The 21952-nt window shown below is 63.1% G+C and overlaps 1 protein-coding gene across 2 annotated transcripts; it reads right to left on the bottom strand.

The window, feature by feature from the left end:
- Positions 1 to 1843: 1843 nt before the first annotated feature.
- LOC144248424 (histone-lysine N-methyltransferase SETD1A-like) lies at positions 1844 to 21929 on the bottom strand. Of its 2 annotated transcripts, XM_085593644.1 has the most exons (12): positions 21575 to 21822; positions 19084 to 19218; positions 17666 to 17753; positions 15335 to 15438; positions 15117 to 15264; positions 13469 to 13753; positions 12439 to 13386; positions 10200 to 10369; positions 8319 to 8429; positions 6687 to 6806; positions 5105 to 5242; positions 1844 to 3379 (listed from the first exon to the last, which is right to left on the bottom strand). In XM_085593644.1, the coding sequence occupies exons 1-12, from the start codon at positions 21674 to 21676 to the stop codon at positions 3206 to 3208; spliced, it is 2523 nt and encodes an 840-aa protein (XP_085449770.1). In that variant the 5' UTR covers positions 21677 to 21822; the 3' UTR covers positions 1844 to 3205. The 2 variants fall into 2 exon arrangements, with proteins under 2 accessions (XP_085449770.1, XP_085449769.1); XM_085593643.1 differs by lacking the exons at positions 1844 to 3379; positions 5105 to 5242; positions 6687 to 6806; positions 8319 to 8429; positions 10200 to 10369 and having other exon boundaries at positions 10393 to 13386; positions 21575 to 21929.
- Between the last annotated feature and the right edge of the window lie 23 nt (positions 21930 to 21952).

Here is a 21952-nt window from a genome sequence, read left to right as displayed (position 1 = left end):
TTCCCTTCAGCCCCTGCAGCCCCTCCGGTGCTTTCAGGGCACTCTCTTGGTTCGTTCCTAGAGAAAAAGGCTAGGGCATGATTTTCAAAACTACTGCCCGTCCCCAGTCAGAGTTTCCTACATTCCTGGGTACAAATCCTTCACACACCTCGAGTCCCACAGGCCGACCCCAAAACCCCCCAAAATCCTTCACACATACCCCGGAGTCCCACAGGCCGACCCCAAAACCCCCAAAACCCCCAAAATCCTTCACACACCCCCACGACTCCCACAGGCCGACCCCAAAACCCCCAAAACCCCCCAAAATCCTTCACACATACCCCGGAGTCCCACAGGCCGACCCCAAAACCCCCCAAAACCCCCCAAAATCCTTCACACATACCCCGGAGTCCCACAGGCCGACCCCAAAACCCCCCAAAACCCCCGAGAATCCTTCACACCCCCCCACAACTCCCACAGGCCAACCCCAAAACCCCCAAAATCCCCCCAAAACCCCCCAAAATCCTTCCCACACCCCCACGACTCCTACAGGCCAACCCCAAAACCCCCAAAACCCCCAAAATCCTTCCACATACCCCGGAGTCCCACAGGCCGACCCCAAAACCCCCCAAAACCCCCAGAATCCTTCACACCCCCCCACGAGTCCCACAGGCCGACCCCAAAACCCCCCAAAACCCCCAAAATCCTTCACACACCCCCACGAGTCCCACAGGCCGACCCCAAAACCTCCAAAATCCTTCACACATACCCCGGAGTCCCACAGGCTGACCCCAAAACCCCCAAAACCCCCCAAAACCCCCGAGAATCCTTCACACACCCCCACGACTCCCACAGGCCAACCCCAAAACCCCCAAAACCCCCAAAACCCCCCAAAACCCCTGAGAATCCTTCACACACCCACGAGTCCCACAGACCAACCCCAAAACCCCCCAAAACCCCCAAAATCCTTCACACACCCCCACGAGTCCCACAGGCCGACCCCAAAACCCCCAAAACCCCCAAAACCCCCAGAATCCTTCACACCCCCCCACAACTCCCACAGGCCAACCCCAAAACCCCCAAAATCCCCCCAAAACCCCCCAAAATCCTTCCCACACCCCCACGACTCCTACAGGCCAACCCCAAAACCCCCAAAACCCCCAAAATCCTTCCACATACCCCGGAGTCCCACAGGCCGACCCCAAAACCCCCCAAAACCCCCAGAATCCTTCACACCCCCCCACGAGTCCCACAGGCCGACCCCAAAACCCCCCAAAACCCCCAAAATCCTTCACACACCCCCACGAGTCCCACAGGCCGACCCCAAAACCTCCAAAATCCTTCACACATACCCCGGAGTCCCACAGGCTGACCCCAAAACCCCCAAAACCCCCCAAAACCCCCGAGAATCCTTCACACACCCCCACGACTCCCACAGGCCAACCCCAAAACCCCCAAAACCCCCAAAACCCCCCAAAACCCCTGAGAATCCTTCACACACCCACGAGTCCCACAGACCAACCCCAAAACCCCCCAAAACCCCCAAAATCCTTCACACACCCCCACGAGTCCCACAGGCCGACCCCAAAACCCCCAAAACCCCCAAAACCCCCAGAATCCTTCACACACCCCCACGACTCCTACAGGCCAACCCCAAAACCCCCAAAATCCCCCCAAAACCCCCCAAAATCCTTCCCACACCCCCACGACTCCCACAGGCCGACCCCAAAACCCCCTCAAAGCCCCCCAAAATACCCAAATCCCTCCGAGGACCCCCCGGACTCCCCCATGAAGTCCCCAAAACTTGTCCCTGGGACCCCCAACCCCCCAGAGCCCCCCCAAAAAATGGAGGCCGAGGCGGTGCCAAAGCTCAGTGGCCACTTTATAAAAAGGGGGGGCTCGGGGGCCCCCCCGTATCCACATATGTACACGGGGGAGGGGCATGTACAGGTATTTACACCCCCCGGGGTATTTACAGAGGGGGGGAGGGGCGGGGGGAGGGGCAGACCCCCCCTCCCCCACATCCCCCCCCACCCCAGACACGCCCCCCCCAGTTTCTACAAGAAACAGCCAAAAAAAAGGGAGAAAAAAGCCTTTTTTGGGAGGGGGGGAGGGGCGCGGTGACGTCATGGTGACGTCACGGTGATGTCACGGTGACGTCATCGCGGCGGTGGAGGGGCGGCAATGCCAGGGCGGCAGCGCCGGCGACGTCACCGCGCCGAGCGTGGCGGCCCTGCGGTCCAGAGGTTGGCTCTTGGCTTCTTCCTGTTGGTTGGGTCAACCCCAGTGGCCAAACTCTGGTCCTGGTGGCCGAACGTCGACCCTGCGCCGTCCTCACGCCGGTGGTGGCCCCTCGCATCGGCTGTGGCAGCCAAACCCTGACCATGGTGGCCAAAACCCAACGGCGGTGGCCAAAAGCCAATGGCGGTGGCTGAAGGTCAACCATGGTGACCAAAGGTCAATGGTGGTAGCCAAACCCCAACCATGGTGGCCAAAGCCCAACGGTGGTGGCCAAACGTCAACCATGATGACTGATGATCAATGGTGGCAGCTGAACCCCAACCACGATGGCCAAAACCCAACGGCAGTGGCCAAAACCCAACGGTGGTGGCCAAAAGTCAACCCTGGCGACCGATGGTCAATGGTGGCAGCCGAACCCCAACCACGATGGCCAAAACCCAACGGTGGTGGCCAAAAGTCAACCCTGGCGACCGATGGTCAATGGTGGCAGCCGAACCCCAACCACGATGGCCAAAACCAAACGGTGGTGGCCAAAAGTCAACCCTGGCGACCGATGGTCAATGGTGGCAGCCGAACCCCAACCACGATGGCCAAAAGCCAAGGGTGGTGGCCAAACGTCAACCATGGTGACTAAAGGTCTGTTATGACAGCTGAACCCCAACCACGATGGCCAAAACCCAACGGCAGTGGCCAAAAGTCAACCCTGGCGACCGATGGTCAATGGTGGCAGCCGAACCCCAACCACGATGGCCAAAAGCCAAGGGTGGTGGCCAAACGTCAACCATGGTGACTAAAGGTCTGTTATGACAGCTGAACCCCAACCACGATGGCCAAAACCCAACGGTGGTGGCCAAAAGTCAACCCTGGCGACCGATGGTCAATGGTGGCAGCCGAACCCCGACCGCGGCGGCCAAAACCCAACGGCGGAGGCGCCGAGTCAACCTCGGGCACCGGAGGCCGCCCGCGCCGCCCTTCCCGCCCCGGGCTAGTTGAGGGTGCCGCGGCAGCTCTCGGTGCGGCACAGGCACGGGATCTTGGTGTCCTCGATGGGGAACTTGTAGTCGTAGGTGATCTCCTCGTTGACGCCGATCGGCTGCTTGGAGTAGATGACGATCTTCTTCTGCGCCTCGATGGTGATCACCTTGGCGTAGCAGTTGGGCTGGGGGCGGCACCGGGGTCAGTGGGACCCCCAGAGACCCCCAGAACGAGGGGTCAGTGGGACCCCCAGAGACCCCCGGGCACGAGGGGTCAGCGGGACCCCCAGAGACCCCCAGAACGAGGGGTCAGTGGGACCCCAAGGGCACGAGGGGTATGGGGGACCCCCAGAGACCCCCAGAACGAGGGGTCAGGGGGACCCCAAGGGCACGAGGGGTATGGGGGACCCCCAGGATGAGGAGTCAGGGGGACCCCCAGAGACCCCCGGGCACGAGGGGTCAGTGGGACCCCCAGAGACCCCTGGGCATGAGGGGTCAGTGGGACCCACAGAGCACCGGGGGTCAGGGGGACCCCCAGAACGAGGGGTCAGTGGGACCCCCAGAGACCCCCGGGCACGAGGGGTCAGGGGGACCCCCAGAGACCCCCAGAACGAGGGGTCAGGGGGACCCCCAGGATGAGGGGTCAGCGGGACCCCCAGAGACCCCCAGAACGAGGGGTCAGTGGGACCCCAAGGGCACGAGGGGTATGGGGGACCCCCAGGATGAGGGGTCAGTGGGACCCCCAGAGACCCCCGGGCACGAGGGGTCAGTGGGACCCCCAGAGACCCCTGGGCATGAGGGGTCAGTGGGACCCACAGAGCACCGGGGGTCAGGGGGACCCCCAGAGACCCCCAGGCACGAGCGGTCAGGGGGACCCCAAGGGCATGAGGGGTCAGTGGGACCCCCAGAGACCCCCGGGCACGAGGGGTCAGGGGGACCCCAAGGGCAGGAGGGGTCAGGGGGACCCCCAGAGACCCCCAAGCACCGGGGGCTAGCAGGACCCCCAGGATGAGGGGTCAGTGGGACCCCCAGAGACCCCCAGGCATGAGGGATTAGGGAGACCCATAGAGACCCCAGGGCAGGAGGGGTCAGTGGGACCCCCAGAGACCCCCCAAGCACCGGGGGTCAGCGGGACCCCCAGGATGAGGGGTCAGCGAGACCCCCAGAGACCCCCAGAACGAGGGGTCAGTGGGACCCCCAGAGACCCCCGGGCACGAGGGGTCAGGGGGACCCCAAGGGCATGAGGGGTCAGTGGGACCCCCAGAGACCCCCAGGCATGAGGGATTAGGGAGACCCATAGAGACCCCCAGGGCAGGAGGGGTCAGCGAGACCCCCAGAGCCCCCCAAGCACCGGGGGCCAGCGGGACCCCCAGGATGAGGGGTCAGTGGGACCCCCAGAGACCCCCAGAACGAGGGGTCAGTGGGACCCCCAGAGACCCCCGGGCACGAGGGGTCAGGGGGACCCCAAGGGCATGAGGGGTCAGTGGGACCCCCAGAGACCCCCAGGCACGAGCGGTCAGGGGGACCCCAAGGGCACGAGGGGTATGGGGGACCCGCAGAGACCCCCGGGCATGAGGGATTAGGGAGACCCATAGAGACCCCAGGGCAGGAGGGGTCAGCGAGACCCCCAGAGCCCCCCAAGCACCGGGGGTCAGCGGGACCCCCAGGATGAGGGGTCAGCGAGACCCCCAGAGCCCCCCAAGCACCGGGGGCCAGCGGGACCCCCAGGATGAGGGGTCAGTGGGACCCCCAGAGCCCCCCAAGCACCGGGGGCCAGCGGGACCCCCAGTGCTCCCCCAGCACAGAGGGGGCCGCGAGACCCCCAGAGACCCCCAAGCACCAGGGGCTAGCGGGACCCCCCAGCACCGGGGTCCGCGGGACCCCCGCCGTCGCCGCCGCGCCGCGCTCACCGTGCAGCAGTGGTTGATGAAGCGCGCCAGGTTGCCGCACTTGGTGGCGTCGATGATGGTGTCGTGGTCCACGCGGAACAGGTAACTGCTGCCGATGCCCTCCTGCGCGTAGCGCTTCTCCCGCATGTCGGCCACCACCTGCGGCCACCCCGAGGTCACCGCGGCCGCCCAGGCCACCCCAAGGTCACCGCGGCCACCCAGGGGTCACCGCGGCCACCCAGAGGCCACCCCGAGGTCACCGCGGCCACCACGGGGTCACCGCGGCCACCCAGAGGCCACCCCGAGGTCACCGCGGCCACCCAGGGGTCACTGCGGCCACCCAGAGGCCACCGCGGCCACCCAGAGGCCACCCCGAGGTCACCACGGCCACCACGGGGTCACCACGGCCACCCCAGGGTCACCGCAGCCACCCCAGGCCACCCTGGGGTCACCACGGCCACCCCGGGGTCACCACGGCCACCACGGGGTCACCACGGCCACCCAGGCCACCCTGGGGTCACCACGGCCACCACGGGGTCACCACGGCCACCACGGGGTCACCGCGGCCACCCCAGGCCACCCTGGGGTCACCACGGCCACCCCGGGGTCACCGCGGCCACCCCAGGGTCACCGCGGCCACCCAGAGGCCACCCTGGGATCACCACGGCCACCACGGGGTCACCACGGCCACCACGGGGTCACCGCGGCCATCCAGAGGCCACCCTGGGGTCACCACGGCCACCCCAGGGTCACCCCAAGGTCACCGTGGCCACCCCGGGGTCACCGCGGCCACCCAGGCCACCCTGGGGGTCACCACGGCCACCACGGGGTCACTGCAGCCACCCAGGCCACCCTGGGGTCACCACGGCCACCCCGAGGTCACCACGGCCACCCCGGGGTCACCCCAGCGTCACCGAGCTGCCCTCGCCTCAACCGCGGTGGGCAGAATTCGGCCAGGGTGGCCAGGGGTCAACAGTGGTGGCCAAAGAACGACCCCGAGGGGCCCTGGGGACACCTGAGGGGCCCTGGGGACACCTGAGCAGGTCTGGGGACACCTGAGGGGGTCCGGGGACACCTGAGGGGGTTTGGGGACACCTGAGCAGGTCTGGGGACACCTGAGGGGGTTTGGGGACACCTGAGGGGCCCTGGGGACACCTGAGGGGGTTTGGGGACACCTGAGGGGCCCTGGGGACACCTGAGGGGGTTTGGGGACACCTGAGGGGCCCTGGGGACACCTGAGCAGGTCTGGGGACACCTGAGGGGGTCCGGGGACACCTGAGCAGGTCTGGGGACACCTGAGGGGGTTTGGGGACACCTGAGCAGGTCTGGGGACACCTGAGGGGCCCTGGGGACACCTGAGCAGGTCTGGGAACACCTGAGCAGGTCTGGGGACACCGAGGGGACACTGAGGGGACACCTGAGGGGGTCTGGGGACACCTGAGCAGGTCTGGGGACACCTGAGGGGCCCTGGGGACACCTGAGGGGCCCTGGGGACACCAAGGGGACACCGAGGGGACACCGAGGGGACACCGGCGGCACCGGGGACCCCGAGGGGACCCCAAGGGGACCCCGAGGGGACCCCGAGGGCGCCGGCGCCACGCACCTGGCGGATGTTCTGCCCCACGTACTCGATGACCATCTCGTCGGCCGCGATCGGCTCCATGGCGAACAGGCCCCACTCGTGGATGCGGCTGCGGCCGAAGCGGAGCCGCTTCTTCCGGAACTGGGGGGACACGGGGGGACACGGGGACGTGGGGACAGGGGGACATGGATGGGGGACACGGGGGGACACGGGGATGTGGGGACGGGGGGACGGGGACGGGGGACACGGGGGGACACGGGGATGTGGGGACGGGGGGACGGGGACGGGGGACACGGGGGGACACGGGGATGTGGGGACGGGGGGACGGGGACGGGGGACACGGGGGGACACGGGGATGTGGGGACAGGGATGGGGGACACGGGGCTGTGGGGACATGGGGATGGGGGACACGGGGGGACATGGGGACGTGGGGACATGGGGACATGGGGATGGGGGACACGGGGGGACATGGGGACGTGGGGATGGGGATGGGGGACATGGGGGGACACAGGGACGTGGGGACATGGGGACATGGGGATGGGGGGACACGGGGGGACATGGGGACGTGGGGACAGGGGGACATGGATGGGGGACACGGGGATGTGGGGACAGGGGGACATGGATGGGGGACACGGGGATGTGGGGACATGGGGACAGGGATGGGGGACACGGGGACGTGGGGACGGGGGGACATGGATGGGGGACACGGGGGGACACGGGAACGTGGGGATGGGGGGACAGGGATGGGGGGACACGGGGATGTGGGGACATGGGGACAGGGATGGGGGACACGGGGGGACACGGGGACGTGGGGACATGGGGACAGGGATGGGGGGACACGGGGATGTGGGGACATGGGGACAGGGATGGGGGGACACGGGGATGTGGGGACATGGGGACAGGGATGGGGGACACGGGGGGACACGGGGATGTGGGGACGGGGGGACGGGGACGGGGGACACGGGGGGACATGGGGATGTGGGGACATGGGGACAGGGATGGGGGGACACGGGGATGGCACGGGGGGACATGGGGACAGGGATGGGGGGACACGGGGATGGCACGGGGGGACACGGGGACAGGGATGGGGGGACACGGGGGGACATGGGGATGTGGGGACAGGGATGGGGGACACGGGGGGACACGGGGATGTGGGGATGTGGGGACAGGGATGGGGGGACACGGGGACAGGGATGGGGGGACACGGGGGGACACGGGGACAGGGACGTGGGGACATGGGGACGGGGATGGGGGGACACGGGGGGACACGGGGGGACACGGGGGGACACGGGGACGTGGGGAAATGGGGACAGGGATGGGGATGGCACAGGGGGACACGGGGGGACACGGGGACATGGATGGGGATGGCAGGTGGGGGACACGGGGCCGTGTCACCGGGGTTGGGGGACAGTGCGGGGGAACGTGGGGATGGCACAGGGGGACACGGGGGGACACGGGGACGTGGGGACATGGGGACAGGGACGGGGATGGCACAGGGGGACACGGGGGGACACGGGGACAGGGATGGGGATGGCACAGGGGGACATGGGGGGACACGGGGACAGGGACAGGGATGGCACAGGGGGACACGGGGACAGGGATGGGGATGGCGGTGGCGCCGCGGTGACGCCGAGCGAGCCCGGCCTGGCCCACCTTGAGCTGGTTGAGCTTGAGCAGGTCGCTGTCCGGCAGCGCGGCCGAGCCGATGGCGCTGAGCAGCCGGCGCTGCTCCGAGCGGCGCTCCGACAGCACGCGGTTGGGACCCTGCGGGAGGGGACACCGTGGGGACGTGGTGGGGACGCCGTGGGGACACTGTGGGGTGCAGTGGGGACGCCATGGTGGGGACACCATGGTGGGGACACTGTGGGGACACCGTGGGGCATGGTGGGGACACTGTGGGGTGCAGTGGGGACGCCACGGCGGGGACACCGTGGGGACACTGTGGGGTGCAGTGGGGATGCCATGGTGGGGACACCATGGTGGGGACACTGTGGGGCATGGTGGGGACAATGTGGTGGGGACGCCATGGTGGGGACAATGTGGGGACACCGTGGGGCACAGTGGGGACACTGCGGTGGGGACACCATGGGGACACTGTGGGGTGCGGTGGGGATGCTGCCATGGGGACGCCGCGGTGGGGACACCATGGGGCATGGTGGGGACGCCATGGTGGGGATGCCATGGGGACGCCGCAGTGGGGACACCGTGGTGGGAACACTGTGGGGACACCGTGGGGCACAGTGGGGACGCCATGGTGGGAACACTGTGGGGACACCGTGGGGCACAGTGGGGACACCATGGTGGGGACACCATGGGGCACAGTGGGGAGGCCAGGGTGGGGACACCATGGTGGGGACACTGTGGGGACACCGTGGGGCATGGTGGGGACACCGCGGTGGGAACACTGTGGGGACACCGTGGGGTGCGGTGGGGATGCCGTGGTGGGGATGCCATGGGGACGCTGCAGCGGGGACACCATGGTGGGGACACTGTGGGGACACCATGGGGCATGGTGGGGACACTGCGGTGGGGACGTGGTGGGGACACCGCGGTGGGGACACCATGGGGACACTGTGGGGTGCGGTGGGGATGCTGCCATGGGGACGCCGTGGTGGGGACACCATGGGGCATGGTGGGGACGCCGCGGTGGGGACACTGTGGGGACACTCTGGGGTGCAGTGGGGACACCATGGTGGGGACACCGTGGGGACACTGTGGGGCGTGGTGGGGACGCCACGGTGGGGATGCCATGGGGACACCGCGGTGGGGACACCGTGGTGAGAACACTGTGGGGACACCATGGGGCACAGTGGGGACACCATGGTGGGAACACTCTGGGGAGCAGTGGGGACACCGTGGTGGGGACACTGTGTGGATGCTGTGGGGTGTGGTGGGGACACCACGGTGGTGACACTGTGGTGACACTGTGGGGTGCGGTGGGGACACCATGGTGGGGACACTGTGAGGACACCGTGGGGCACGGTGGGGACGCCGTGGCGGGGACACCATGGTGGGGACACTGTGGGGTGCAGTGGGGACACCACGGTCGGGACACTGTGGGGACGCTGTGGGGCACAGTGGGGCATGGTGGGGACACTGTGGGGACACCGTGGGGCACGGTGGGAACGCCGCCGTGGGGACGCCATGGTGGGGATGCCATGGGGACACTGTGGGGACACCGTGAGGACACCGTGGGGCACGGTGGGGACGCCGCGGTGGGAACACTGTGGGGACGCCGTGGGGTGTGGTGTGGACACCACGGTGGGGACCCCGTGGGGACACCATGGTGGGGACGCCACCGCGGGCCTGGCGGGGACGCCGTGGCGGGGACACCACGGTGGGAACACTGTATGGACGCCGTGGGGTGCAGTGTGGACACCATGGTGGAGACCCCATGGTGGGGACACTGTGGGGAGGCCATGGTGGGGACACCGCGGTGGGAACACTGTGGGGACACCGTGGGGTGTGGTGTGGACACCACGGTGGGGACCCCGTGGGGACACCACGGTGGGGACGCCGTCGCGGCGGGCTCACCTGGGTGTCGGGCGCGTCGGGGTCGGGGCGCGGCGCGGGGCAGGGCCGCAGGTAGCGCGCCTTCTCGCGCCGGCTGATGGGGTAGTAGCCCTCGCTGCGGGCGCTGCCCGTCCGGTGCTCCCGGCACTCCGGCCACCGGCGCCGGCGCCGCGGGCTGCTCGTCCTCGTCAGTGAGCGCGTCAAGGCGCAACGGCCGGCGGCGGCGGGGACGAGCCCTTGGGTCCCCAGCGCCCATCCCCGTGTCCCCAATGCCATCCTTGTGTCCCCAACATCCATCCCCGTGTCCCCAATGCCCATCCTTGTGTCCTCAACACCCATCTTGGTGTCCCCAACACCCATCTTGGTGTCCCTGATGCCACCCTTGTGTCCCCAAAGCGCATCCTTGTGTCCTCAACACCCATCTTGGTGTCCCCAACACCCATCTTGGTGTCCCTGATGCCACCCTTGTGTCCCTAACACACATCCAATGTCCCCAAATCCCATCCTCGTGTCCCCAACGCCCATCCTTGTGTCCCTAGATCCCATCCAATGAACCCAAGTTCCATTCCAATGTCCCCAACGCCCATCCAATGTCCACAGCGCCCATTCCAATGTCCCCAACTCCCATTCCGATGTCCCCAATGCCCATTCCAATGTCCCCAAGGCCAATCCAATGTCCCCAAGTCCAATCCAATGTCCCCAACGCCCATCCCCGTATCCCCAACACCCATCCTTGTGTCCCCAACACCCATCCCCATGTCCCCAACGCCCATTCCAACGTCCCCAACGCCCATCCCCGTGTCCACAGAACCCATTCCAGTGTCCCCAACGCCCATCCCAATGTCCCCAACGCCCCTTCCAACATCCCCAACGCCCATTCCAATGTCCCCAACTCCCATTCCAATGTCCCCAAGGTCCATCCAGTGTCCCCAAATCCCATCCCTGTGTCCCCAACACCCATCCCCATGTCCCCAACGCCCATCCAATGTCCCCACCTTCCATCCCCATGTCCCCAGCGCCCATTCCAATGTCCCCAACACCCATCCAGTGTCCCCAACGCCCATTCCGATGTCCCCAAGGCCAATCCAATGTCCCCAACGCCCATTCCAATGTCCCCAGAACCCATTCCAGTGTCCCCACCTCCCATCCCCATGTCCCCAACGCCCATCCCAACTTCCCCAACGCCCATCCCCATGTCTCCAACGCCCATCCCCATGTCCCCAACTCCCATTCCAAAGTCCCCAATGCCCATTCCAATGTCCCCAGCGCTCATTCCAGTGTCCCCAGTGCCCATCCCCATGTCCCCAACGCCCATTCCCATGTCCCCAATGCCCATTCCAACGTCCCCAAGGCCAATCCAATGTCCCCAATGCCCATCCCCATGTCCCCAACGCCCATTCCAACATCCCCAATACCCATCCCCATATCCCCAACACCCATCCCCATGTCCCCAACGCCCATTCCAACATCCCCAATGCCCATCCCAATGTCCCCAACGCCCATCCCCATGTCCCCAACACCCATTCCAGTGTCCCCAACGCCCATCCAATGTCCCCAACGCCCATTCCAACATCCCCAACGCCCATTCCGATGTCCCCAACTCCCATTCCAATGTCCCCAAGGTCCATCCAGTGTCCCCAAATCCCATCCCTGTGTCCCCAACACCCATCCTTGTGTCCCCAACACCCATCCCCATGTCCCCAACGCCCATCCAATGTCCCCACCTTCCATCCCCATGTCCCCAGCGCCCATTCCAATGTCCCCAACACCCATCCAGTGTCCCCAACGCCCATTCCGATGTCCCCAAGGCCCATTCCAGTGTCCCCAACACCCATCCCAATGTCCCCAACGCCCATTCCAACATCCCCAACGCCCATCCAACGTCCCCAACACCCATTCCAACATCCCCAACGCCCATCCAATGTCCCCAACGCCCATCCCCATGTCCCCAACGCCCATCCCAATGTCCCCAACGTCCATTCCAACTTCCCCAACGCCCATTCCAATGTCCCCAACGCCCATTCCAGTGTCCCCAAGGCCCATCCCCATGTCCCCAGAACCCATTCCAATGTCCCCACCTTCCATCCCCATGTCCCCAACGCCCATTCCAATGTCCCCAACGCCCATCCCCATGTCCCCAGAACCCATTCCAGTGTCCCCAACTCCCATCCCCATGTCCCCAACACCCATTCCAACGTCCCCAACGCCCATCCCCGTGTCCCCACCCGCGCCCCGCCTGCCCCCAGCCCCGCCAGGATATCGGTGTGGGGCACCCAGTGGGTGTCGTTGAGCCAGTGCGCGGCGCCGTCCTGCTGCAGCAGCCGCTCGTAGGTGAGCCGCAGGAACCGCGCGTCCTCGGCGTCCAGCCCGGCGCTCCAGATGTCGTACAGGATCGTCATCTGCTCGAACTCGCCGCGCGGCGCGAAGGCCGCGGGCGCGGCGGGCGCGGCGCCGCGGGGCCGCAGCCAGCGCCGCCCGCCGCCGCCGTCGCTGCTGCTGCCGTCGCTGTCGCTGTCGCTCGACGACGACGGCGGCGGCGGCGGCCGGTGCCGCTTGCGCCGCGGCGCAGCCGCCGCGTCCCTCTCGGCGACGCCGGGCGGCGGCAGCTCGGCCACCACCTCCTCGGGAGCCTCCAGCACCTCCTCCAGGCACGGCGCGTGGCCGGCGGGCGCGGCCGGCGGCGTTTTGGGCGGCCCGGCCCGCGCCGGCATGGCGTAGTTGTGCTCCAGCAGCACGGGCGGGTCCCGCGGCGCCGGCGAGGGCGCGTCGGGCTCGTCCTCGGCGGCGTCGCCGTCGCGGGTGAGGGCGATGGCCGCCAGCACCGCCAGGTCGCCGGCCCCGCGCTGGGCGCCGCCGCGGGCCAGCTCCAGCAGCGAGCTGGCCCCCAGGTGCTCGGCGGCGGCGCGGGGCGGCCGCCGGGCCGGGGGGCGCCGGCCGGGACCCCCGTCGGCGGCGGCGGCGGCGTCGCCCCAGCTCTTGACCAGCGAGGCGTGGTCGGCCGGCAGGTTGGCCACCGGCCGCGGCGGCGGCGGGCGGGCGGGGGGCTCCCGGCGGCGGGCCAGGGGCGCGGGGGGCTTGGGCAGCGCCGGCGGGGGGCTCGGGGGGCTCGGGGGGCTCGGCGGCGGCGGCGGCTCCTCGGCCTTGCGGCGTTTTTTGGGGGGCGGCAGCAGCGGGATGGGCGAGGAGGGGCGCGGCGCCGGCGGAGGGGCTGCGGGAGACACAGGGGGAGGGTCGGCGCCCCGAAATTTGGCAATTCCGCCCCGAAATCTGGGGGAGCAGGGGGCGCTTACCCGGCTTGGGAGAGGGCGGCCGGGGCGGCTCCGGGGGCTGCTCGGCCTCGTCCTCGGAGGAGGAGGAGGAGGAGGACGAGGACGAGGAGGAAGATGAGGATGAGGAGGGTGAGGAGGGCGAGGAGGAAGGCGGCGGCGAGGAGGAGCTGCTGGAGGCGCCGCGCCCCTCGAACGGAGAGAACCTGGAGGAGCCTTCGCTGCCGCCTTCGGCCTCCTCCTCCTCCTCCTCCTCCTCCTCCTCCTCCTCTTCTTCCTCTTCTTCCTCTTCCTCTTCTTCCTCCTCCTCTGCAGGGACGACAGCGGGGTCACCACCCTGCGCCCCACAGTGTCCCCACCCCCCTGAGGGTCCCCAACCCCCCCAAAAATGTCCAAAAACCCCCAATGTCCCCAACCCCCCCAAAAATGGCCCAAATCCCCCCAAAAATGTCCCCAAATCTCCCCAAATGTCCCCAAACCCCCCAAAAAATTGTCCCCAAATGTCCCAAATGTCCTCAAATGTCCCAAATCTCCCCAAATGTCCCAAAATCTCCCCAGATTTCCCTGCCCCTCACCCGGGCCCGGCCGGGGGGGTCCCATCAATGTCCCAAAATCTCCCCAAATGTCCCAAATGTCCCAAAATCTCCCCAAATCTCCCCAAATCTCCCCCCCGTCCCTCACCCGGGCCCGGCCGGGGGGGTCCCCTCAATGTCCCAAAATCTCCCCAAATGTCCCAAAATCTCCCCAAATCTCCCCAAATTTCCCCGCCCCTCACCCGGGCCCGGCCGGGGGGGTCCCATCAATGTCCCAAATGTCCCAAATGTCCCAAAATGTCCCAAAATCTCCCCAAATCTCCCCAAATTTCCCTGTTCCTCACCCGGGCCCGGCCGGGGGGGGTCCCATCAATGTCCCCAAATATCCCAAATGTCCCAAAATCTCCCCAAATCTCCCCAAATCTCCCCCCTGCCGCTCACCCGGGCCTGGCCGGGGGGGGTCCCATCAATGTCCCCAATCCCCCAAATGTCCCAAATGTCCCCAAATGCCCCAAAATGTCCCAAAATCTCCCCAAATCTCCCCAAATTTCCCCATCCCTCACCCGGGCCCGGCCGGGGGGGTCCCATCAATGTCCCCAATCCCCCAAATGTCCCAAAATCTCCCCAAATCTCCCCAAATTTCCCCCGTCCCTCACTCGGGCCCAGCCAGGGGGATCCCCCCAATGTCCCAAATGTCCCCAAATGTCCCAAATGTCCCAAAATCTCCCCAAATGTCCCCAAATCTCCCCAAATTTCCCCACCCCTCACCCGGGCCCGGCCAGGGGGATCACCCCAATGTCCCCAATCCCCCAAACATCCCAAATCTCCCCAAATGTCCCAAATGTCCCCAAATGTCCCAAAATCTCCCCAAATTTCCCCGCCCCTCACCTGGGCCTGGCCGGGGGGTCCCATCAATGTCCCCAATCCCCCAAATGTCCCAAATGTCCCCAAATGTCCCCAAAATGTCCCAAATGTCCCAAAATCTCCCCAAATCTCCCCAAATTTCCCTGCCCCTCACCCGGGCCCGGCCGGGGGGGTCCCATCAATGTCCCCAATCCCCCAAATGTCCCAAATGTCCCCAAATGTCCCAAAATGTCCCAAAATCTCCCCAAATCTCCCCAAATTTCCCTGCCCCTCACCCGGGCCCGGCCGGGGGGGTCCCCGCCTGTCGCCGTCCCTGCGGCCCTGGGGGGCTGGGGGGGGCTCCTCGCCCTTCCTCCTCCTCCTCCTCCTCCTCCTCTGCGCCGCTTCGGCCTCGCGCTCCTCCTCCTCCTCCTCCTCCTCCTCCTTTTGGGGGGCAGGGGGTGACGGGGGGCCCGGGGGGGTCCCCGAGGCCCGGGGGGGGCGGGGGTCCCACCTTGGCCGAGGAGGATTCCTCGGACGCCTCCTCGCCTTCGCTGTCCAGCCGGAAAAGCTTCCGGCGCTTCCCGGCGGCGTCGGCGGCGCGCGGCGCCTCCTTGTCTAAGGGGAGGGGTTGGGGGTGTTTTGGGGGGTTTTGGGGATTTTGGGGATTTTTTGGGGATTTTTTGGGTATTTTTGGGGGTTTTTTTAGGTATTTTTTGGGTATTTTTTGGGGTTTTTTTAGGTATTTTTTGGGTATTTTTTGGGGTTTTTTTTGTATTTTTGGGGTATTTTTAAGGTATTTTTTGGGTATTTTTTTGGGTTTTTTTAAGGTATTTTTTGGGTATTTTTTGGGTTTTTTGGGGGGTTTTTTTGATATTTTTTGGGGGTTTTTTGGGGGTTTTTTGGGTATTTTTTTGTTTTTTGGGGGTTTTTTTTGGATATTTTTTGGGGGTTTTTTGGGTATTTTTGGGTATTTTTTTGGGGTTTTTTGGGGTTTTTTTGGGTACTTTATTTTATTTTTTGGGTTTTTTTTGGGGGTATTTTTGGGTATTTTTTGGATATTTTTGTGGGTTTTTTGGGTGTTTTTTGGGTATTTTTGGGGTATTTTTTGGGTATTTTTTGGGTATTTTTGGGGTTTCTTTGGGGTATTTTTTGGGTATTTTTTGGGGTTTTTTTGGGGTTTTTTTGGGTATTTTTTGGGTATTTTTGGGGTTTTTTTGGGTATTTTTTGGGTATTTTTGGGGTTTCTTTGGGGTATTTTTTGGGTATTTTTGGGGGGTTTTTTGGGGTTTTTTTGGGTATTTTTGGGTTTTTTTTTTATATTTTTTGGGGGTTTTTTGTGTATTTTTTGGGTTTTTTTGGGGTTTCTTTGGGTATTTTTTGGCTTTTTTTGGGGGTTTTTTTGGGTATTTTTTGGGTATTTTTTTGGTATTTTTGGGGGGTTTTTTTGGGTATTTTTTGGGTATTTTTTGGGGTTTTTTTGGGGGTTTTTTGGGTATTTTTTGGGGGTTTTTTGGGGTTCTTTAGGGATTTTTGGGGGTTTTTAGCAGTTTTTTGGGGGTTTCAGGGTTCTGTAGGGGGTTTCTAAAGGGGTTTTTGGGGGTTTTTAGTGTTTTTTTGGGGTTTTTAGTGTTTTTTTGGGGGTTTCGGGGTTCTTTAGGGGGTATCCAAAGGGGTTTTTGGGGTTTTTAGGAGTTTTTTGGGGGTTTTGGGGTTCTTTAGGGGGTTTCTAAAGGGGTTTTGGGGGTTTTTAGTGGTTTTTTGGGGTTCTTTAGGGGTTTTTGGGGGTTTTTAGTGGTTTTTTGGGAGTTTTAGGGTTCTTTAGGGGGTATATGAAGGAGTTTTTTGGGGTTTTTAGCGGTTTTTTGGGGTTCTTTAGTGGTTTTTGGGGGTTTTTATCAATTTTTGGGGTTCTTTAGTGGTTTTTGGGGGTTTTTTGTGGTTTTTTGGGAGTTTTAGGGTTCTTTAGGGGGTATCCGAAGGAGTTTTTGGGGGTTTTTATCAGTTTTTGTGGTTCTTTAGGGGTTTTTATCAGTTTTTAGGGTTCTTTAGGGGTTTTTGGGGGTTTTTATCAGTTTTTTTGGGTTCTTTTGGGGTTCTTTAGGGGTTTTTATAGGTTTTTGGGGTTCTTTAGGGGTTTTTGGGGGTTTTTATCGGTTTTTGGGGTTCTTTAGGTGTTTTTGGGGGTTTTTATTGGTTTTTTGGGAGTTTTAGGGTTCTTTAGGGGGTATCCGAAGGAGTTTTTGGGGGGTTTATCAGTTTTTGGGGTTCTTTAGTGGTTTTTGGGGGTTTTTATCGGTTTTTGGGGTTCTTTAGGGGTTTTTGGGGTTTTTTAGCGGTTTTTTGGGGTTCTTTAGGGGTTTTTGGGGGTTTTTATCGGTTTTTGGGGTTCTTTAGTGGTTTTTTGGGGTTTTTATCGGTTTTTGGGGTTCTTTAGTGGTTTTTTGGGGTTTTTATCAATTTTTGGGGTTCTTTAGTGGTTTTTGGGGGTTTTTATCAATTTTTGGGGTTCTTTAGTGGTTTTTTAGGGGTTTTTTGTGGTTTTTTGGGAGTTTTAGGGTTCTTTAGGGGGTATCCGAAGGAGTTTTTGGGGGTTTTTATCAGTTTTTGGGGTTCTTTAGGGGTTTTTATCAGTTTTTGGGGTTCTTTAGGGGTTTTTGGGGGTTTTTATCGGTTTTTTTGGGTTCTTTTGGGGTTCTTTAGGGGTTTTTATCGGTTTTTGGGGTTCTTTAGTGGTTTTTGGGGGTTTTTAGCCTTTTTTTGTGGTTCTTTAGGGGTTTTTGGGGGTTTTTAGCAGTTTTTTGGGGGTTTTGGGGGCTCGAGGAGCTCGGGGGAGGGGTCTCACCATCCTCATCCTCCTCGGGGGGGGTGGGGGGCCGGGGTCGCTTCTCCTCCCCCCCCTCGCCCAGCTCCGACGGCTCTTTCCGCTTCACCTGGGGGAAAAACGGAGAAAAACGGGAAAAAATGAAAAAAGGACAAAAAAGAACCCCGAGACCCCCAAGAGCCTCCCCGAACAGGGACATCCCGCACCCCAAATCCCCCCAGGACCCCCAAATTCCCCCCCAGGACCCCCCAAATCCCCCCAGGACCCCCAAATCCCCCCCAAAATCCCCCAATTCTCCCCCAGGACCCCCCAAATCCCCCCAGGATCCCCCAAATCCCCCCAGTTCACCCCAAAATCTCCATAAAGATCCTCAAATCCCCCCAAGACCCCCAAATTCCCCCCCAGGACCCCCCAAATCCCCCCAGGACCCCCCAAATCTCCCCCAATTCCCCCCCAAATCCCCCCAGGACCCCCAAATCCCCCCCAAAATCCCCCAAATCCCCCCAGGACCCCCCAAATCTCCCCCAATTCCCCCCCAATCCCCCCCAGGACCCCCCAATTCCCCCCCAATTTCCCCCCAAACCCTCCCAAATCCCCCCCAGGATCCCCCAAATCCCCCCGAGGACCCCCCAATTCCCCCTCAGGACCCCCCAAACCCCCCCAGGACCCCCCAAAGCCCCGCAGGACCCCCCAAATCTCCCCCAAACCCCCCCCAATTTCCCCCCAATCCCCCCCAGGACCCCCCAAACCCCCCCCCAAACCCCTCCAGGACCCCCCAATCCCCCCCAATTCCCCCCCAAATCTCCCCCAAATCTCCCCCAAACCCCCCCAATTCCCCCCAATCCCCCCCAGGACCTCCCAATCCCCCCCCAGTCCCCCCAAATCTCCCCCAATCCCCCCCCAGTTCCCCCCAGTCCCCCCCAATCCCCCCCAAATCTCCCCCAAATCTCCCCCAATCCCCCCCAAACCCCTCCAGGACCCCCCAAACCCCCCCAAATCCCCCCAAACCCCCCCAATTCCCCCCCAGTCCCCCCAAACCCCCCCAATCCCCCCCAATCCCCCCCAAATCTCCCCCAATCCCCCCAACCCCCCCCAATCCCCCCCAGTCCCCCCAATCCCCCCCAAATCTCCCCCAATCCCCCCAATCCCCCCCAAACCCCCCCAGTACCCCCCAGTCCCCCCCAATCTCCCCCAATCCCCCCCAGGACCCCCCAATTCCCCCCCAATTTCCCCCCAGTCCCCCCCAAACCACCCCAATCCCCCTCAAATCTCCCCCAATCCCCCCCAATCCCCTCCAGCCCCCCCCCAACTCCCCCCAATCCCCCCCAATTCCCCCCAAACCCCCCCAAATCCCCCCGAGTCCCCCCCAACCTCCCCCAGTCCCCTCCAGTCCCCCCCAGTCCCCCCCAAACCCCCCAAACCCCAGCCCCCCGGCCCACCTTGAAGGAGGGCAGCCGCAGGGCCCCGCGCAGCCCCGAGCCGCCGCCCCGGGCCCACTCGACGAGGGAGAGGAGGGCGGGGGGCGGCTCCTTCGGCCTCGGCGCCTCCTCCCGGCCCCGGCCCCACTGGAACGGCTGGGGGCAGGGGGCACAGCGGGGTCAGGGGTCACCCCGGGGTCACACAGGGGGCAGGGGGCACAGCGGGGTCAGGGGTCACCAGGGGTCACACAGGGGGCAGGGGTCACCAGGGGTCACACAGGGGTCACACAGGGGTCAGGGGGCACACAGGGGTCACACAGGGGGCACACAGGGGTCAGGGGTCACCCCGGGGTCACACAGGGGGCACACAGGGGTCAGGGGTCACACAGGGGGCAGGGGGCACCCCGGGGTGACACCGGGGTCAGGGGTCACACAGGGGTCAGGGGTCACCCCGGGGTCAGGGGGCACAGCGGGGTCACACCGGGGTCACACCGGGGTCACACAGGGGTCACACAGGGGGCAGGGGGCACACAGGGGTCACACAGGGGTCACCCCGGGGTCAGGGGTCACAGCGGGGTCAGGGGGAAACGGGGCGTTTGGGGGGAAATGGGGAAAATGGGGGAAAATGGGGGAAATGGGGAAAATGGGGAAAATGGGGGGAAAACGAGGATGTTTGGGGAGAAAATAGGGAAAATGGGGGTTTGGGGAAAATGGGAGAAAACAAGGGGGTTTGGGGGGAAAATTGGGAAAATGGGGGAAAATGGGGGAAAATGGGGAAAATGGGGAAAATGGGGGTTTGGGGAAAATGGGGGAAAAAGGGGGAAATGGGGGTTTGGGGGGAAATGGGGGGTTTGGGGGAAAAAACGGGAAATGGGAGGTTTGGGGAAAATGGGGGAAAATGGGGGGGCTTGGGGGGAATAAAGGGGAAAATGGGGGTTTGGGGAAAATGGGGGGGTTTGGGGGGAAAGTGGGGGAAAAACGAGGGGGTTTGGGGAGAAAATGGGGAAAATGGGGGGTTTGGGTGGAAAACGGGGAGTTTGGGGGAAAAAACGGGAAAATGGGGGGTTTGGGGAGAAAAATGGGGGGTTTGGAGAGAAAATGGGGGAAAACGGGGGGGCTTGGGGGGAAATGGGGGGTTTGGAGGGAAACGGGGAGTTTGGGGGAAAAATGGGGGAAAACGGGGGGGTTTGGGGGGATTTGGGGAGAAAATGGGGGGTTTGGGGGAAAAAGGGGAAAATGGGGGGGTTTGGGGGAAAAATGGGGGAAATTGGGGGAGTTTAGGGGGTAACAGGGGGTTTGGGGGCAGTTCGAACAGGATTTGGGGGTCTGAGAGGGGATTTGGGGCAGTTTGGGGCAGATTTCGGCCAGTTTTTGGCCGTATTTTGGTCAGATTTTGGCCGTATTTTGGTCAGCTTTTGCCCAGATTTCGCCCAGTTTTTGGCCGTATTTTGCCCAGTTTTCGCCTGCTTTTCGCCCACTTTTGTCCCACTTTTCACCCACTTTTGGCCCACTTTTGGCTCAGTTTTTGGCCGTATTTCGCCCAGTTTTTGCCCAGTTTTTGCCTGGTTTTTGCCCAGTTTTTGACCGTATTTTGCCCAGGTTTTGCCCAGTTTTTGCCCACTTTTCGCCCAGTTTTTGGCCGTATTTCGCCCACTTCTGGCCCACTTTTGGCCCACTTTTGGCCCACTTTTCACCCACTTTTGGCCCACTTCTGGCCCACTTTTGGCCCGCTTTTGGCCACTTCTGGCCCTCTTTTGGCCCACTTTTGGCCCGCTTTTGGCCCAGTTTTTGGCCGTATTTCGCCCAGTTTTTGCCCAGTTTTTGGCCGTATTTCGCCCACTTTTCGCCCAGTTTTTGCCCAGTTTTTGCCTGTTTTTTGCCCAGTTTTTGGCCGTATTTTGCCCAGTTTTTGCCTGTTTTTTGCCCAGTTTTTGGCCGTATTTTGCCCAGTTTTTGCCTGTTTTTTGCCCAGTTTTTGGCCGTATTTTGCCCAGTTTTTGCCTGTTTTTTGCCCAGTTTTTGGCCGTATTTTGCCCAGTTTTTGCCTGGTTTTTGCCCAGTTTTTGGCCGTATTTCGCCCAGTTTTTGCCCACTTTTCGCCCAGTTTTTGGCCGTATTTTGCCCAGTTTTTGCCTGTTTTTTGCCCAGTTTTTGGCCGTATTTCGCCCAGTTTTTGCCTGGTTTTTGCCTGGTTTTTGCCCAGTTTTTGGCCGTATTTCGCCCACTTTTTGCCCACTTTTCGCCCAGTTTTTGGCCGTATTTTGCCCAGTTTTTGCCTGGTTTTTGCCTGGTTTTTGCCCAGTTTTTGGCCGTATTTTGCCCAGTTTTTGCCTGGTTTTTGCCCAGTTTTTGGCCGTATTTTGCCCACTTTTCGCCCACTTTTGGCCCAGTTTTTGGCCGTATTTTGCCCAGTTTTTGCCTGGTTTTTGCCCAGTTTTTGGCCGTATTTTGCCCGGTTTTCGCCCACTTTTGCCCCACTTTCCGCCCACTTCTGGCCCCGTCCTCCGCCCACCTTGACCTGCTCCTCCTTGCGCTCCCACCAGGCGTCGAAGGCGCGGAAGGCGACGTTCTCCACCATCTTCCTGTTGAGGTCGCGCTGCATGGTGGCCTTCATCTCCTGCACCAGCGCCGCCAGCACGCCCTCCACGGGCCCGCCGGGGGGCGCCGCCGCCTCCGTGCCCGGGGGTCTCTCCTCGGCCGGGGGGCAGGGCGGGGGCGGGGGGGGCAGCGGGGGAGGGGCGAAGGGCGGGGGAGGGGGGGGAAGGGCACCCCGAAGGCGGCCTTGGCGGCGCGCAGGCGGCCCAGCAGCGGCGGCGAGGCCGGGACCCCCGGCCAGCGCCCCCCCGGCCGCCCCAGCAGCTCGTAGAGGCCCGGGGGGGACGCCCCGAAA

The sequence above is a fragment of the Lonchura striata genome, chromosome 16, assembly GCF_050655825.1.
Source record: "Lonchura striata isolate lonStrDom1 chromosome 16, ASM5065582v1, whole genome shotgun sequence".
Lineage (NCBI taxonomy): Eukaryota > Metazoa > Chordata > Aves > Passeriformes > Estrildidae > Lonchura > Lonchura striata.
The sequence above is the reverse complement of the archived record's forward strand: the minus strand, read 5'-3'. Positions and strand labels throughout refer to the sequence as shown.